Raw genomic sequence first — 18,361 nt, forward strand, 5'->3', positions numbered from 1 at the left:
GGGTGCCACTAGCCAAGGTGCAGACAGCAGCAATTCTCAGCTATACTTTGCAGCTGCAGTTTGGGTTCTCTTGCAGAAATATTGGGGTCTGACAACTCAGTTTACTTTTGGAAAGGAAACAAATAGAGAACTTCAGTTGCTTTATTTCACATTTGGCCTTTCAAAATTCCTTGTGAACTTCTCAATATTAAAAATATGATGAAGAGTCAAAGTTTAGTAATGCCAAAAGCATGCTGGTATCAATCCTTACACTGTGACTTGAGCATGATTTGTTTTCCTTCATTCTCGATCTAAACAGAAACTGCTATGGGCCTCTTCCCATGCAGCAGACACTCCCATGATAAACTTTGACTACCACCAATTTGCAAAAGGTGGGAAAACAGAGAAACTGGAAAATTTGCTGAGGCCTCAGCTGAAGTTGCACTGGGAAGACTTTGGAATCTTCACGAAGGGCGAGAATGTAAGTCCACGGTGAGTGTCCCTGCCCCTCTGTCCCAGCATAGCCAGGCACCACCTGTCTTGGCCTTCCCAGGTTGGTTGTTGTGTTGGGACCATGAGCATAAATGGCCACCTTGAAACAGAGTTTTGAGACAAAGTGTAGCTGTGATGTAAATAGATTATTTGGCTTAACTGCATATTCATTGTTTGAAATCTGGAAAATTACCAGTGCATGGATTTGCTAATAGAGTTTTGCAGATGTAGTCAAGTAATTAGACATGCTAATGGAACACATTGTGCATAACGTGCTTGTACTGTCAAAATGTGTGTGGGTATATTCAGACTGAACACTTGATGATCTTGTTCAATCAACTAATCATTAGATGTTATTTTAAAATATACCTTCTTCTTCCTCCCTTTTCTTGTGTTTGATTACCAAAGTCTGCAGACAGGTACTTTTCGAATGAATTGTCTGGACTGCCTGGATCGTACTAATAGTGTACAGTCCTTCGTTGCACTGGAGGTGAGTTTGTCAGAGGACCTTTTGTGGATGCCTGCACTGCATCTGTTGTCTGTTCCATGGGGCAGGCAGGAAAGAGGGCATAAATGTCAATGATACAAGTCTGTCTTGTCAGCTCTATGATACAAAATGATGCTGGCTGGAATACTTAAACTGGGGCTAAAAAGCAAAAACACATTTAAGAACAATGTTGGTTGGTTTTTTTTTTTCTCTCCTTCTGCACCTAATCCAGATCCTGCTTACTCAATTAGAGAGCCTTGGGTTGAACTCTAAATCTATAATTGAGCGATTCGTGGAATCCTACAAAGCAATGTGGAGTCTCAACGGTCATAACCTGAGCAGAGTATTTACTGGCAGTCGTGCCCTTGAAGGGAAGCAGAAGGTAAAGAAAAACGGCAAAACTGCTTATTCACAAATAAAGAAACATGTCTGATTTACTCTTTAGTGCCACCTGCACTGATGGTTCCTGTCTGATATAGGTTGGGAAACTCAAGGGTGGTGCCCGCTCTGTGTCTCGCACCATTCAGTCAAATTTTTTTGATGCGGTAAAACAGGAAGCCATCGAGTTGCTGCTCATGGGTGACTTTTTCAGTGAGGAATATGCAGACAAAGGCAAGATGCTCATGGACCACACTGCACTGCTGGGTAAGACTGGTGTAAATACTTCACTTTTCTTTTGTGTCTGTTTTTAGCTGTCTGATGTAAGCAACTGCACCCTTTTGAAAAAATTGATAAGCTACTTTTGTACAAATCTGTTGTTTAAAACACTGATTTCAAATGACCAAAGCACAGCTCTCTGTGTTTTAATTCCACTGTGCTTATTTCTTATATTTTGTTTTGGACTTCTGGGTATGTTTGTCTGCTGTTTGATGATGATCTACTCTGGCAGTTTAGAGGAGTTGGACCAGAGGGAAAGATTTAGGGGTTATATTCCCAGTGTGGTCCTGTCTAAGTTTGTCTTGAGGAAGTCTGTTGAACTTAGATGTTTTCTCTCCTTATTTTTGACCTGCAGTTTGCACATGCTTTTAGCCATTTTGATATTTGAAGGCACATTAATGTTGTTATGCTGGTTCATTCTCTGCTTTACTCCAGGCCCTGACAGTCCACAACATATACACATTTGTTTGCACCCATCTGGAATAAACCAACATAACTCTCTCAGAGAACATACTTGTGTGCAAAATATAGGATAATTGCACCCACAAGCAGTATCGCATGGTCAGTTTGCTCCAGAGAACTACTGGATTTTAATAGGATATATGTGAACCCTTCAGTGGCACTTCGGTCCTGGGGTTGTTCCCTGGTGTGGACCACAAGGAAAATGCAGATAACATCTCTATGCCTGACTGCCAGTGCAAATCAGGTATTTAAAAGATTAAGGTTAGCTCAGGTTCTCACATAAAAAGCCCGCACTGCTAATTTTCTGTACTCATCAAAAATAAATGAATATAATGGTTTCCTGTGAGGAGTTCTGACCAGGCTAGAGAGCCACAACAGTGCTAGTTTTGGATGGATTTGAGACTCTGTGCTGCTCTCTGCTTTCCCACCCCCCCTCTAAACTTTTTAAGGCTTCAATTTAAGTCATAACTTGCAACATGCTTGATTGCTGTAGCCTAAACTGAAAAGATGAAGGGAGGAAAAAGAATTTATTTGCTTATTACTTGAAAAATTGCAGCAAAACATATTCTGAAAGTGCATGACCAGCCATTCACAACCTTTCAAATGGTTCCTGGTTTCTGGAAGAGATACTGCTGACGTCAGCCCCAGTTATCTTGTAGCTCTTTCCATTGGAGTTAAGTCCTTAGCTTTTGTGTTGTTGCTACTAGGGTAATGTAATTATTTCACAGTGACTGTGTGTCTGCTGCCTGTATACTTTGTGTCCTTTTACAGCACATTCTTTGACACACCATCTTTCTGTCTCCCCCCTTCCATCAGTAACTCCAAGTATTTTGAAGGCCATGTCAGAGCGTCAGTTTGAATTTACAAGCTTCAAGCGTGTTCGTGTTGCCACGGGGACGTGGAACGTGAACGGAGGGAAGCAGTTTCGAAGTAACATCCTCGGTACCAGTGAGCTGACAGACTGGCTGCTGGATTCTCCCAAGCTCTCTGGAGTTTCTGAATTTCAGGGTAAGACTTTACAGTAAAAATGTGGAAGCAGTATCGCTGGCATCTCCAGGCACAGTGAGTTGGGACATAGGTTTGACCAGCCATTCCTTTCAAAGGCAGTGCATCTCAGAAGGCATTTTGTGACAGTTCTCTGGGATGTATTCAGCCCCATGTAGACTTGTGCTGCCTCCCCTCAGCAGTGCAGCGGTGCATGTGAAGGGCTTCTGACAGGCAGAGCAACTCATGCATCTGTGCCAGGTGACTCTGCCTTGAACCTTCAGCAGGTCAGAATTCAGAGGTATCCTTTATGCCATCATGGGGTGTATCTGGCTGTTCTGCATCCCATATTTCATTTTCTTCTTCAATATCTCTGTCCTTTTTTCTTCATTGTGAGTGAGAGCTACATGCTTAGGTGCTGTCAGAGTGTCTCCTTGGTCTTTACCTGGAGCTAAACTTATCTGTACAATCTAGACTCTGACATTGTCTGGAAATGTTACTATCAAACCCTTCAGACAAGAAGAGTTGTATTATTACATTTGTTTGAGGCAATTTCCTTTCTTTAGAAGTACAGAAAGCTCTTGTGCTTGTGGCTTGCCTAAATTGGCTGTCAATTGCTTATTCACAGAACAAGGTCAGGTATTGCAATTGATTTACAGATTTTATTAAGAAAATGAAAAGTGAATGTTCTGTCATTTAAAAATTGAGTTTGCAAAACTATGGCAAAACCCATGCTTTTATTGTTACAGTGAAACATTTAGCTTTCTGCAGGCATCAGAGGGATACACCTGTGCCTAACTTTCAAGCTCAGGAATTCATTCCTCAAATCCTTGGCTATTAAATGAGTTGTGTCGTTTGAACCCATAGTGCTTGAGTGCATGGGTATGTGATTATGTGCAGACAGCTGTACTCTGAACAGCTTGGGTGGGTGATTGGTCCAGTCTGTTTCAGAAACAGTTTAAATGTGTTAGCACATGACTATTCCCATTAAATAAAAATTTGTTAAGAGCCTGTCATGTGCTAGCCTTGCCAGGCCTTGCCCTGAGAGAACTGGAGGAGCAGGACCAAATGGTAAAGGCAGTCATAACATGATCGGTCTAAGCAGTTTCTGGAAGGGAGCTGAGCTATGTGAATGGGCAGAGCTGGGATATGACCATGCAAAAGTCCGTGTTTGTGGTAATGTCAGTGCAGTGCCTGTACCAATGGATAAGTGTTCAAAGACAAGTGTCCGAAATTATTAATGGGAAATACACATGACAGTGCCTGCCATATTAAGCCAGTGAAGGAGGCCAGCTGACATGTGCTAGTTTCACCTTTGTGTCTGCAGAGAGCTGAGGCATATTTTACTTTTCTTTCCGTTCTTATTTTCTAGAGGCAGGTCTGATTTGGGTTCCTATGGTTGTCTGCTATTTAAATCTTCATGTTTAATTATGTTGCTGTTACCTTGGTTGTATGACAGTTAAAAAAAATCACTTTAGGCAATGGACAGACCTGATGGGTCAACAGATGTGCTTCCCACTATAATATGAGAGCACTGGATCTTTGATGTTTTGCCAGGTTAATATCCACATGTCTGGGCTAGGGAGTGGAGAGTCCCTGTGCTCTAGAGTAACCTAACCTAACCTTAAGTTAGAAGAAGTAACATAAGAAGAAACTTCAAAGGCTTCCTTAAATGAATAGATAAATTTACAAAGGCATTGAGAGGGAAAGGACATACTGGTGTGTGGACAGTGAGTTCAGTTACATAGCAATTAGCGTCAAAAAAGAAAACAAAAAGGAGAAGCATGTTGGGTAAAATGGCAAGAGGGTAAAAAATGGTGGGTAGTGAAATATTATTGCTTTAGTTGATGTGTGGGGTGAGGAAGAGAGAACATTGAATGTTTTCTCATCTTGACATTGCTACAATATAATGCTCTGTTCTAAAGTGCTTCCTGCAAGAGGGTTGGAGACCAACTGGTGGGAGAAAAGCAGGAAAAAAATTTCAGAGGAACTGCAGGGGTTGTTTTGTGAGATTAGATTAAAGGAGCTATGAATATGTATAGCTTGGCAGGGGATACACAAGACAGAACTACAGGAATGATCTCTGATAGAAATTAGAAAACAAGTCATTAGAAGAAACAACAAAATAGTAACTCTTGTATGACTTTTTCCTCTTTCCAACAGATGATGAAAACTGCACTCCTGATATATTTGCAGTAGGATTTGAAGAGATGGTTGAATTAAGTGCAGGGAATATTGTAAATGCCAGGTAGGTTTTAAAAAAAACAACAACACAACAAACACCACACCAAGACAAAACAACCAAACAAGAGTTGTGCTTTGTATGGTCAGGTGTATGAAATACTTCCTTCCAAGACTTGCTTGTAATCATAGCTGGAGATACATTTGCCATTAACAAATGGCACTGAGATAATGTTGAAAGTGCTGTTTCTCTGTGAACTTCTGTACAGTAGAATACACTGGGTTTCTAAGTGTCTTAAGTCTTTGTGTTGTCAGAGGAGGATTCTGATGGTTGTCATTGATTTTAACGCTTGTCCTTAAACCCCTGTGTGATGTTGGAAATATGTGCTCAGTGCCTGCAAACATAATTGTCATTTATATGGGAATTCTAAGATGAATGAAATGTCTCTGTGGCTAATTGTATTTGTGAAAATTATGGCTAGAGAAGGAGTTAAAGGCCAAGTCTGAGCTTGGCTCGTCAGCGTATACAGTGGGCTGTGGTGTATAGCAGTCCCTTTGAATCTGAATCTTCGGAACACTGAAGAGAATGTTTCCCATGCTGATTCATCAGGCTGACCAGTTAATATTCTGTTTCGGGAATGATAAGTTACAGCAGTGCTCAGCATGGCTGCTGGGCGGACAGTATATCTGCATGTATCAGTTGACTTTGGAGATACGAAAGGACTACTTCTGCAGAAGCAAAGGTATATGCACCCACCCACAAACCTTCAGCTAAGAACAGCCAACAGCTGTGGGTGGCCAGTCATCTCCCAGTCAGGGAAGATCCAGAGATGATCTCCTCTTCAATGTGAGCACAAGAAATCTTACAAGTCATGAGACTGACGTGGATTTTTGGTTTTATGGTCAAGATTACCACAATTAGCTTCTAGTTAGCTCCAGTGAATGGGGATGTTAAACACCACGTATGCATGGCTCTTTCTAGGTGTAGCAGACAGAATCCCCATGTATTTGTGCGCTGTGTCTGGGCTCACTGGCCCTGCTAACTCTGGTCTCATTCACAAGGAGGTATTTATTATCTGTCTCTGCCACTTCCAGTTCTGGAGCCAGCATGTGTACAGCCTAATGGGTGTCTGTAAACCTAAGGCACGGTTAATCTGCTCATTTTATTGACTGTATGTGGTTTGCTTTGATTCCATTAAATGATTTTGTGTTTGTTCCAGTACGACGAATAGAAAAATGTGGGGAGAGCAGCTTCAAAAAGCTATTTCCAGGACTCATCGCTACATTCAGCTGACATCAGCACAGCTTGTTGGTGTTTGTCTTTTCATCTTTGTACGACCTTATCATGTCCCCTTCATCAGGTAAAAAAACAAACAAACAAACACAAAAAACTCCCACCAAAACCAAAAACAAAAGAAAACCCAACAAACTCTCAACCTTTGTCTACAGTAACATCTGCTGTGGGAGCATGACTAGAGAGGGTAGAGGTGATTTTTCAATTTGGTGGGAATTATGCAGACCTAGATTCCGGTCTCTGTTCAATGTGGGAGAGAGGTATGTTTCCAGGCAGCAGTAGTCTGGAGTTCATTCTCATGTTGGATCACCCAAAGGCCAGGCAGCCCCAATATCTTACTCCAGTTCAGCTGAGAAGCTGGGCATGTTTCAGGTGCACAGTCAGGGTGTAGCACCTTTTTTGGGTGCTGTCTTTCTGGAAGAGGAATGACCTGAGCTAGTAAGTCTGAGAGTGTTTGGAGCACCAAGTGAAGGCGAGTGCCTGCCCTCTGCCCAAAGGGCAGGGTTTACTTTTTTACTCTCTCTTTCGTGTTTCCATATGGAAGCAGGGCTGGTTCCAGGCCTGAAAATAATGGTGGAAAGGGAGGTGCAGGAAAGAGAGCTGATTTTGCCCCTTGACATTTTACAGAATTGAGAGCTATAAGGGCCCATTAAGTGTTTGTCTCTCCTAGATGTCACATGTGCCTAGTCAGAAGGGTGCAGAGCTATGTGTCCTCGACTTACTAGCATTGGTGTCCCTGGAGACCAATCAAAATCCTCTTGCCTCTAGACGATTCTGACTTTTATTAAAGAGGAAAGATAAGAATACCAAGCCACAGGGATTTCTGCATTAAAACGCCTTTGTCATGAGCAAGAATTATGCAGGCTAAGTGTGAATGGGTAGGAAATAAGTAATTAGCTCTAACTATCCGTGGGCACCACTCTGTACTTAAAGTATAGAGTGATCCAAACAGCACCATCTACTCCATGTTAGGGGAACTGATAGGCCACTGCATTTTGTGATTTAAAATATCAAAAGCTGTCTCTTTCTCCCCTCTGGTCTCATATCTACTGAGAAGATGAGTGCAGAGCTTGCACAACACCAAGTGCTCTAGGCTAGGCAGAGTAATGCAATCCAGGTAACTCTGATGGTCTTGCATTGATACCTTCCCAGTAATCTTTCTTCAACATGGCTTTTAAAAATTACTAATTTTTGGTGGCACACAGCAATCCAGAAGGGAAGTGTTTCTATCAGTTTCTGACTTTTCACCCAGCTTGCAAGAAGTTCTGAGTAATCCTGCAGGAAATGCCTGGTTTAAATGGAGATCAGAAGCAGAACAGCACAGTGGCTCTGCTGCAGCTGTCAAACTGCTAGGAATTGGATGCAGGCCTTTGAAACTCAGAAGAAAAATGGAAGAGTTTGATTTTGGTGACTGAATTTCATTATTTAATGCTAATGTGCTGCTATGTTATATGAGCATAATCAAACCTAACCTTTATGCTTGTGTAGTTTTTCCCATGTCTAAAAAAGGAAAACAAAAATCATCAGAAGTGGAAAAAAAATATAGAGGCTTCTGTGCTTACAGAGATTAAAGAGATTGGGGCAGAAGTTAGAGAAATAAAATGAGATAATAGCTGAAGCTTATACAGCAGTGAAAGGATTGATGAAATACAAGCAGTTGAATGTACAGTGTGTTATCGCAACATAACCTTTGCTATGAATGTGAGTCAGATAAATATCAGTCAGCAGTTGGGTAGGCAGGCAGCAGGAAGGGAGAACTCCTTAGAGTGAAAAGGCTTCTTTCGGAGCGCTTGAGACCCATCTTTTCATACAAAACATTGATGATCCCTTTCTGCCTTCCTGAGGGTGTGTTTTCTGGAGCTTTTCTGCAGTCAGGAAAAGAGGGTAAAATATAGAAAAGGTGGAGGGCAAGGAAGAGAGGAAGATGAAGACAAGGTGCAAAAGAGAGCCTGTAACATCTTGCATCGAGATCATGGATGTTTGACAATAACTCAAATAAGACTTAGTGGTTTTCCCCTTGCCTCTTGCTTAAAGCCAGTAATATTCTGGTCCAGATCTGCTTGACTTTTCTCTGGAAAGTAAAGTTTTCTCACTGGGAAGGACACGCACAGTGCTGGGGTTGGTTACAACAATGATCTCATCATTTACTTATCTGATCAGACAGGCGTGCTGTGCTTTATTCTCAGAGTAGACTGGCTATCTGGGAGAAATTATCCTGTGAGCAGGTGGTCTGCTTTGTAAAGCAAGTGATCTTTCCGTAGTAAAGTATATGTTTATCAGAGCATTGAAATACTATGTAATTAACAACATGGAGGATCTAAGCAATTTGTCATCAGCACAGAACTAATTTTATGGGTTAAGTATAAATAGTTGTATCTGATAATCACTGATTTTATTGCATTTGATTTAACAAATTATGGGTTATGATCCATTGCTCTTTAGTTGATTGAAAAATCCAGCACCAACTGTGAAGTTGGATTTCAACACAGTCACAGTAATTAGATTGTTAACTGTCTGAAAAACAGATTCCCATATGTTCAAAAGTAAAAGGAAACATAATAGTTAATGTAGTTATTGTCACTATTTTAAAGTTCATGGTAGAGGTAAACTTGAAAAGTATATTCTATAGAAATTCCCAATACTTCAGAAATAATGTCTTGCTGGTCTGTTTGGAAGGGACAAGAAGAGGAGGAAAATACTTTCAAATAGTTTTATTTCTATAATATTGTGTTATACTTCATCTTAAATGTAAGTACCTGAACATCATGAAGAAACTAAAAGACGTGCCTAAAAGCAGCAAGCTTTCTGGAGGGGAGAAGACATGGCATGGTAAACTGGGTTTTCCTTTATGTTGCAGTCAAAGTTAATTGAATGTTTTTTAATACAGGGATGTAGCAATAGATACTGTGAAGACAGGAATGGGAGGAAAAGCTGGAAATAAAGGAGCAGTGAGCATTCGTTTTCAGTTCTACAGTACCAGTTTCTGCTTTATATGCAGCCACTTAACTGCTGGGCAGACTCAGGTGAAAGAGAGGAATGAAGATTATAAAGAAATCACGCAGAAACTCAGCTTCCCAATGGTAAGTGTAGGTGTATGCATGCTGAAAACATTGGATGTAAAGGCTGTGTCTTTACATTATGAAAACAGGTCTCAAGCTGTCTTTGATGACAGGTCATCCTAGTGCCATGGAGAATGGGCATAAAAGAAAATGGTAAAGAAAACATAAAAAAATAAATAAAAAAAGTCATGTTTCACAGGAGGCCAGATACTGATATACCAATATAGCACTTGCTTTACAAAAGTTCTATGCCTTTCAAAAAAAAAAAAAATCATTGCTGCAGTGCTTGAAAAGTCCTCACTTTTAAACAGTTTTCAAGTTGATCTTTCAGAATGGTCCAACCTAACTGGTAAATCTGTAAGGCCTTGCTGACAATAGTTAGGGTTCCTAAAAGACCATCCGTGGCACTCAGTGCATCAGTGCTTTAGCTGCTCCTGCTCAGGTACATCACATCAGTTTTTAGTCACTGATATGGTACTTTCTGTTCCCTTAATTTTATCCTCATGAATGTGTCACTGTCAAGGAATTGCTGGCTTTTCTGTGAGAGTGGCAACTAGGCACTATTGGTCTGTATGAATAACTTTTCCCCTAAATCATGTCAAATCAATCACCTTAGTGTTTTATTTCACACCCGTGTCCTCAGGCCAGCAGATAACCCCTGGGATTTGTAGCATGGCTGCTTTAATGTTGGTTGCTTTAATTTCCACAATGCTTTCTCTCCCAGACATCTCTGGAGAGGTCCTACGCCAGAGAGGAAATGGACCAGTTTGTGTATTCTGGTTAGCTGGCAAAAAATGGCACTTAGGTTGCAAAGCATAAAATTTTAACTCCCTATTATTTGCAAGGTTTAGAGGCTTGGCACGCGTAGCATATCAATCAGTTGTTTTATGTAAGAACTAACAGTGACAGTCTGAACGTCCTGCATAGAATATCTGTTCCAAATGGCCATAAAGTTGTGCTTCTGGTAGTTTTTCCTTCTAATCCCTCATTAACTATTTTATGTTTTTCACGTTTACAATAGCTAAAGGTACCTTGTGTCTATAATGTGTATAAAGAGTGCCCTCTAGTGCTGTGACAGCCACAGCTCTGGAGCATTTCATTTACCAGTCTCTGGGGTTTCAAGGTTTATAACTTAACTTTGAAAAAGCCCACAAACACAAACAAACAAAAGAAATAAAAACAAAACCCAAACAAACCAACCCCCAAAACAACAATGACAAAACCTACCAAAACAACAGCAACAACAAATGGCTAGAGAATAATATATTACACTTAGAATTGGAGTGAATTTTCGTTACACGTTTTATTTCACTACATTTACAAAACTATGACGTGCACATAAGATCAAATTCAGAACTTGTTCTTACTCAGGACCTTTGTTGCTGAATGTGCCTTGGTACCTGAAGCACATTTTGTATTATATTTAGAATATGTAAATATATGTATGTGAAATGTGTTAGGGAAACAAAAATAAGTTTTTAATATTCATGATAGCCAAACTGTGAATCTAAATCTGGGATCCCAGCTTAGATGTACTTTCAGGAAACAGAGGTCAGAGTCTGACACTCCTGTTTACAAAATTCAGCTCAGCAGGATGCAAAAAATAGTGAAGGAACATTGTAGCACAAGATGGATTTTAACAAATCAAATGTGGCAAGTAGGCACTGCATTTAGTAATTCAGAGAGACTGTGTTCTATATTTCAGTGCATTTAGAAGGTGTTTCCATGAATGTGATTCAACACTAAGCGTATTCTGTACCTCTAACCTAGGGGCGGAGCGTGTTCTCACATGACTATGTCTTCTGGTGTGGTGACTTTAACTATCGCATTGATCTGACATATGAGGAAGTCTTTTATTTTCTCAAACGTCAAGATTGGAAGACACTTTTGGAATTTGATCAACTACAACAACAAAAATCCAGTGGAAAAGTAAGGCTGTGTGTCTCATTTTCCAGAATACCTGCATGTTGTCTTGGTCTAATTCCTTGAGAGGAATTGAGACGTTGTGTTTCCAGAGCTTTGTAGTACCTGAATGTAGTAATTTGTTCAATGATCAGAATGTCATTTGTTTGCAAAGAAGTTGATATGTTACAATGGCACCTACCTCATCTGTAACTTAATCACAGAGATGGTATTTCTTTTCATAGATTTTTAAAGACTTCCATGAAGGGACTATTAATTTTGGACCAACGTATAAATATGATGTTGGCTCAGAGGCTTATGATACAAGTGATAAGTGCAGAACTCCAGCTTGGACTGACAGAGTGCTTTGGTGGAGAAAGAAACTGCCTTTTGAAAAAACAGGTGTGTAGGATCTTTTCTTCTTTACTTGGAAGTTATTTTAGATTTCATCCAGAACCCACGTAAGGGGATTGAATCTAGTGAATGGTGAGCAAGGGAGTTGGTGGGTTCTGGGCTGAGCGCTGTCTTTAGGTGTGTCCTGCAGGCTCAGTCAAACTGCGGTGGGTTTACTGAAGCAGATGTTCTTTCGGCTTCACTGGAATAACTTGCAGAGACAGAGAGCCCTTTCTTCTTGAGCCTCTGAACAATGGCTTCGTGCTACGGATTGAAAAGGTGTGGGGAGCTCGCTGAGGAACTTAAAACAATCCAGCTGTATCAATCTTGAAATTATTCTGTTGCTTTTCAACAGAATCATGAATCCAAATAAAGTTCCCGTGTTGTAAGGTCTAGATTGTTATAACTGTTGTCCTCAGTAGATGTATAAACACTTTTCTGTAATTTCTTCTGCCTTGGTAATTCTTAGGAATATTTTTGCTAGTTTCTGTAATTGGGGAAGATTTCATTAATTAGAGCTTATAAAGTACTTTGAGATCATGAGTGTCCAGCACAACAGAAGGGCTGTTTTCACTTGTTATTAAAAAGTTACAATAACAAAATAAAAAATACTTCTTTGCATATCCAGAGATGGTTTTCACAACCATTCTCTCAGTCTGCAAGTACATCTATCTCCCAGTGTCTATAAAATCTGAACAAATTCATATTAAAAGTACAATTGCTGGAAGAGTAATTTATTTTGTGCCTGCAGATGTGATTTTTCACATGTCTGGGAACTACTGCTTGGAATCCAAGTCATATCTTGAGTACACTGAGTGTAAAAACTACAAAGCAAAACTAGGGCAATCAGAGAGTACATGTCAATGTGATACAGAGTTTTTTGCTCTTATTTAAAGAAGGAAAAAGGAAGTAAACCAAGCAGTTTAAACAGTTGCTAGAGTTGTAAGCTGGGAAAGAAAAACTGTATGAGGCGTAATAAGGAAATTAAAACAGACCTCTTGTGCTGACTGTTTCCATTTTAGGAGAAAGAAAACTTTTCAGCATTTTTAATGCATATTCCTTATTTTGTATGGCAAGGCTTGCCCCCAGGAGGACTTTAGTTGATGCAGTACACCCAGAATGTAAGACCTATCTAGCTGGCCTGGAAGAGCTGAGGCAGGTTCCTTTCTTTAGAGCTTGTAGGCCTCCCATAGCCAGCTCACGTGGGTACATAACTGACCCCATCTCTGTTCACCCACCTTCCCAGCCCTGCAAAGCTTTTCTAATTAGTTTGCTGCCAGCATTCCTCTGCTTTACTGCTGATGGTGAGGCTCTTTGGCCTCTTGGCTCTATTTCTTTTGTCTTGCTTATTTTTGCTGCTATAGGCTAGAGGTCTGTTTGCCTTCTGAGAAGAAAGCTTAGCCCCATTGCAAGTGATTAGTACACCATATTGTGTATTAACTAATTTTCCATTCCACAGAAAAGAGATAGAGTTATCCATTAACCCAAACAGTGACCTAAAACGTGTCCTGTTACTGACAACAATATAATACCTCACTCTAGCACCATGTCTGGAACACTTTCAGTCCCCTAAATGCATTGCAAAAGGAGGCTGGATTTGCATGGGTTTGCTTACTCCCATCTCTTGTGTATTATTTCTCCATTCCATGTGTATTATTCAGATTTGCAGTGTATTTTGCAAGTACAGTGTCTGTTTCTATGCTCAGTAATGGGGCAGGAAGTAAAATACTAACATGACTCTGCCAGTCCAGATGGTACAGGTAATTGATTGGGTCACATTCAGGTTAACCATTTTGCAGGTGTCTTTTTCTAGTGATCAGCTGTCTCTGTTGCACTCCCTGTCCTTTCTGTTTTTGTTTGTTTGTTTGTTTTCTAGTCTCTAACTTGTTAATCTTTTAGGATACAAGCTCTTCTTTGAATAGTATACACAAGAACAAAAAAAGCCCACCTCCCACTACTAGGGTCTGTGAAGTGCATCCTAATAAATTCGCTTTTAACTTAGTAAAGCTAGCTTTGAGTGAGTTTTAAATCACGTTTTGTGCTTCGTAGCTGGAGAGATCAATCTTCTAGACAGCGATCTGAATGCTGAAACTAAAGTCAGGCACACCTGGACCCCTGGAGCCTTGATGTACTATGGGAGAGCAGAGCTGCAAGCATCTGACCACAGGTAAAGTCCTAAGCGAATAATCAGAGAAAGGGCTGCTAGCTTAGAATGTGTTGCACTGAATTACACCTTCAGATTGAGGGACCAGGTCTGATTGTAAAAGGAATTACACCCTTATTCTGTGTCCAGTATCCGTTTGGTGTTTTTTTCCCTCATGGTGAGTTTTATACCAGGGTGGCAAGTATCGATGGTCCTGTGTTGATTTCTGCTGCACTGTGATCTTGGCAAGGGTCGGATAAGTTGCAGCAAGCTTTCTGTTGCTGGGCTTTGGAAAGCTCCAGTACCAAAACAAGCTGCTCTGATGAGCTCTCACTCAGCTTGCTGTGGGAGAGAAGGTTGGGACTGTGTGGTCTGAAGAGGTGTAAGCTGCGTATGTAGAGTCAGGTGTGATCTCTTCAGAGTAGGGAAGTGTTGGGCTTTTGCCCTTAGAAATGGAGACGGGAGGAGGAAAGAACAAAGACCAGTGCCTCTGGTTGGATCATATCACTACTTTCTCTTTAGGGATTTGAGTGGCCTTTCTTTGTTAAACTTGTCACCACTTCAGTTCTCTGAAACAAATTCGATATATAATAAATGCACCTTGAAAGCTCCCTTGAATTCAGAATAATCTGTCTCACCCCTTGCATACCCTATGGAAATGCTACAATATTGTTCCTCATAGCAGGACTCAGTGACCCACAGTAGCAGCTTCTGTGCTTCTCATGGTGCTCTTGTGTGCGAGCACTGTTCTGTACTCCTCCAGCAATGGAAGAATATGCCTCTTGCAACCAATTTTTGTCTGTCAAGGCTTTGACATTGCTGTATTCCACAGTGGAACTGCTGCACTCGCTATATAGGACCCTGAGGATGCAATCTGTGAAACATGGCTGTTGTACATGGGTTTTCTATTTCAGCAAAGCTGATTGCAAAAACTGCTTTTTAATTACAGTCGGCAGGTTTGCTTTCCTGAGGTTTGTGCTGGGAAAAGGGCTTAGCTATATCTTTGTGACATATGGAAATGCATTATGATTCACTGTGCTTATAGGAATAGTTAACATTTCCTATATTTTTTGTCCCTTTACTGTTTCTTTCTAGCTCTGCTGTTGTTGCTTTCATATGTTCTGCTGACGCATATTCCAGAGCCTGCTCTACTGCAAGTAGGAGGCAGCAATTTTGACATAGAGCAATCATCCCAGTTACTGCTTTGTGTGTATGTGCAGGTGGAAGTCGGAGGATGTGGATTGCAGCCACTGAGATGGGACAAGCTTTACTCTTTCAGACAGCTTTCTCAATTTTGTTTAGGTCTAACACACAGAGAGGTCATTTGTAAGAAATGGCTGAAGAAGCAAATTTGCAGTGCTGACTGCTTATAATGTGATGGATTGACATATGTTTGCTATGTAACTACATTATACACTTAGAGGACCTTGTCCTTAGTTTTTGGAAGAAGACATCTTCATGTGGCCTTGTCTAACAGAAAATAATATATTGCCTTCCTCATTTATGGGTGTTTTAGGAGACAGCTGTTTGATAATGAGTGAAATGTCCTGGTATTTTTAGACTGCAGGTTTGCCAGAAGTGCGGTACACAGTTGTTATTTCAATTGCTTTATGGTGTGTCCTCACTGTTACATTCAGCTAATGCAGGGCTGATGAATGTAATTAACAGTGCTCAAGGTGTGATCTTCCACTGCAGGAAAAATTAAGCAAGCTTCCAGACTCTGAACTTCTGGATTGTATTGCCAACCACAGTGCTTTTTTGCAGTGAGACCTTAAGTAATTTTTTCCCACTTCTCTTTCTGCGTAGAATGTACATAGTAATCACTTCCTTCATAGGTATAGCAGACTTAATTAAATACTTACAATGAGATTTGACATAATGGAGTTAAAAATTATCATAGATGTATAGAGTTTTAAACAAGACACTATTCATCCTTCACATAACTAAGTTCTTACCTGTCCTTCTGCTTGACATTGATTTTAATTTTATATAAGCATTTCCTATTGGGCGATGTTGATCTTAATTTTAAATAAGCATTTCTCCTTTGTTTCATGTAGGCCAGTGTTAGCTATTGTAGAAGTGGAAGTTCAGGAAGTTAATCAGGCTGCCCGTGAGAGTGTTTTCCAGGAAGTGTCATCTTTCCAGGGACCACTGGATGCCACAGTAGTGGTAAATCTGATATCACCAACACCTGAAGAGAAAAATGAATTTCCTGAGGACTTGCGTACAGAGCTTATGCAAATGTTTGAGGATTATGGCACTATAGTTCTGGTCAGGTAAGTCTGGGATCTGAAATGGCATGTCATCCATTCAAAAACACAGAGTAGAAATTCCCTTTTTGTCCTGACAGAATTAACTTTGTATTACGAAGTAGTACACCAAGTTCCTTTACTGCATGTTGAATTCTTCATTAGAAATTGAGCACAAGTATTTTGAATGTCTCTTACCTCTCGTCAGCCTGTTAACGTAATAGTCTAACAGCTCTCTTGGCTGAGTGGAGGGAAATTTTATTCAGTACAGCATCATAAAGCAGAGGCTTTGATGTGAATCTTCGTCTTTAGATTCAGGCCTCATTTCCATGCATTGCTTCTGCTGGCAGGCCCTTGGGGCCCTGCTTCACTTCCTCTGAGGAGGTCTGCTCTCTTCCAGCACTCTTTTATACTTACTAGGATTTCCTGGCTGGCTCTCCTTTCTTTTGGAGATCATTTTGCTTGGTTTTTAATAAAATGGCTTCTCACAGTTTGAGAGGGAGAGTGTGATACCTTCTGACAGAACAGTTTGATTTAATTGTGATTGATTCTGTACAGGGCTCCAGCATAGCTATAAGACTTCTGTTTTGAGAAATACAGGCAGAAGACCTGACAGTTGACTTGGGAAACAAGACCAGAAACTTGTTTATGTTGTATTAGACCCATTTCTTCGTGAAGAAAACTGTTTGTTGTTGTATGGTTTTATGAAGTATCAAATATAAGTAGAGAGTTCAAAAGCAGCACTGCAGCACCACTTTGCTTGTGAAGAAAATGAGCAAGAAAAGAACATGCTGTGATTTGGGTTTAATTTCTTTAGAGCTTGAGGGTATCCTAGTCTCTGGGAACATCACATGTCCTCTGAGGTGAGGGATATGCAGACCTACGGAAGATAGTGCAGAGGGAGTGTGGATATCAGACTAGGTATCCTGTCAGCAGCTGCTGGGTGTTTGTACTGCTGCTTCTAAAATAGAGTTGTGAGGAAAATACAACTAAAACCAAATAGCTGTACAAAACCATCATGCTTTCCTTTAAGGCTTATAATTCAATGGTGAAGTAAAATGTACTGTTTTCCCATCTCTGCTTTTTTTTTTTTTTTTTTTTTTTAACTAGGATCAGTGGAGGTCAAATGCTGGTGACATTTGCAGACAGCACGTCAGCCCTTCGTGTTATGGATATAGATGGTGCCAAAGTAAGACTCTCTCAAACCTATAATAATAATTTCATAACAAGTTTCTCAAAAGTGTTTGCTTAGAATTAGATAGTTGAGTTGGTAGCTAAGTCAAGTAGCTTTATTTTAAAGAAACTTAGTGTTCTCAAAGTCGTTAGTTTTCAGAGCTACTGAGGCTTTTAGTGCAGTATTTCAGTTTCAGGAGGGCAGGAGGTGACCTTTCTTGGAGCTCCTGAGCAGTGCTGAGTATCTGGCCTCTGATACCACTGCAGAACACATGGACTCACTCATTGTTCTGGCACTCGAAGTGGTTCTCCTGAGTTTATGTGCAACTTCATACTGTTGCCAAAGCATCCTCACAATTGCGGTTTGGAGATTCTTTGTTTCTCTTAAGGATATCAAATAATCTCCTCCTTACCAAACTGGAAGGACATGATTTGTTGGTCTCCATGGCAAACTCAGCATTAGCAGTAGGCGTTTACCTTCTCTTCCCCTGCTCTTCCTTCCCACGCACATGCTCTAGAATTCATCCACCCCTTCATTTATGCTGACAAAAGTATGGGGCTACACTATAAACTTAACATTGAAATAATGGATTTAACCCTCATTCTTCTTTCATATTTGGAGTTTTACTGATTAATTTGGCTCACTGCATTGAGGTAACTTATAGCACAGACCCAAACACAACTGTATGTGCACAATGTTTGAAGGTGCTAGGAATCTGATTCAGGAACTTTCCAAAGTAATTTTGCTGCCAAAGCTGCTGCCTCAGAAACATCTCACCCCAGATGTCGTAGAGCAACACATATAAGCAGATGTGCTCTTAATCTCTATAATAATATACTTTCCATGTATCTTGACCATCATTTTGGAAATTTTCTGAGTGGAGGGTCTCCTTACAGATGGCATCA

The 18,361-nt window shown here is 40.5% G+C and overlaps 1 protein-coding gene across 4 annotated transcripts in view; it reads left to right on the forward strand.

Moving 5' to 3' along the window:
- The window catches only part of SYNJ2 (synaptojanin 2), a 66,470-nt gene that overhangs the window by 37,034 nt on the left and 11,075 nt on the right, over positions 1 to 18,361 (forward strand). For all 4 annotated transcript variants that reach the window (XM_065834965.2, XM_065834966.2, XM_071806447.1 and 1 more), the window contains 13 exons: positions 299 to 471; positions 880 to 961; positions 1,191 to 1,340; positions 1,438 to 1,603; positions 2,894 to 3,085; positions 5,225 to 5,309; positions 6,463 to 6,603; positions 9,424 to 9,616; positions 11,366 to 11,524; positions 11,743 to 11,899; positions 13,940 to 14,057; positions 16,091 to 16,309; positions 17,393 to 17,471. In XM_065834965.2, the coding sequence (XP_065691037.2) occupies positions 299 to 471; positions 880 to 961; positions 1,191 to 1,340; positions 1,438 to 1,603; positions 2,894 to 3,085; positions 5,225 to 5,309; positions 6,463 to 6,603; positions 9,424 to 9,616; positions 11,366 to 11,524; positions 11,743 to 11,899; positions 13,940 to 14,057; positions 16,091 to 16,309; positions 17,393 to 17,471 (1,914 nt within the window). The remainder of the gene's footprint in view (positions 1 to 298; positions 472 to 879; positions 962 to 1,190; positions 1,341 to 1,437; positions 1,604 to 2,893; positions 3,086 to 5,224; positions 5,310 to 6,462; positions 6,604 to 9,423; positions 9,617 to 11,365; positions 11,525 to 11,742; positions 11,900 to 13,939; positions 14,058 to 16,090; positions 16,310 to 17,392; positions 17,472 to 18,361) is intronic.

The sequence above is a fragment of the Patagioenas fasciata genome, chromosome 3 (genome assembly GCF_037038585.1).
Source record: "Patagioenas fasciata isolate bPatFas1 chromosome 3, bPatFas1.hap1, whole genome shotgun sequence".
Lineage (NCBI taxonomy): Eukaryota > Metazoa > Chordata > Aves > Columbiformes > Columbidae > Patagioenas > Patagioenas fasciata.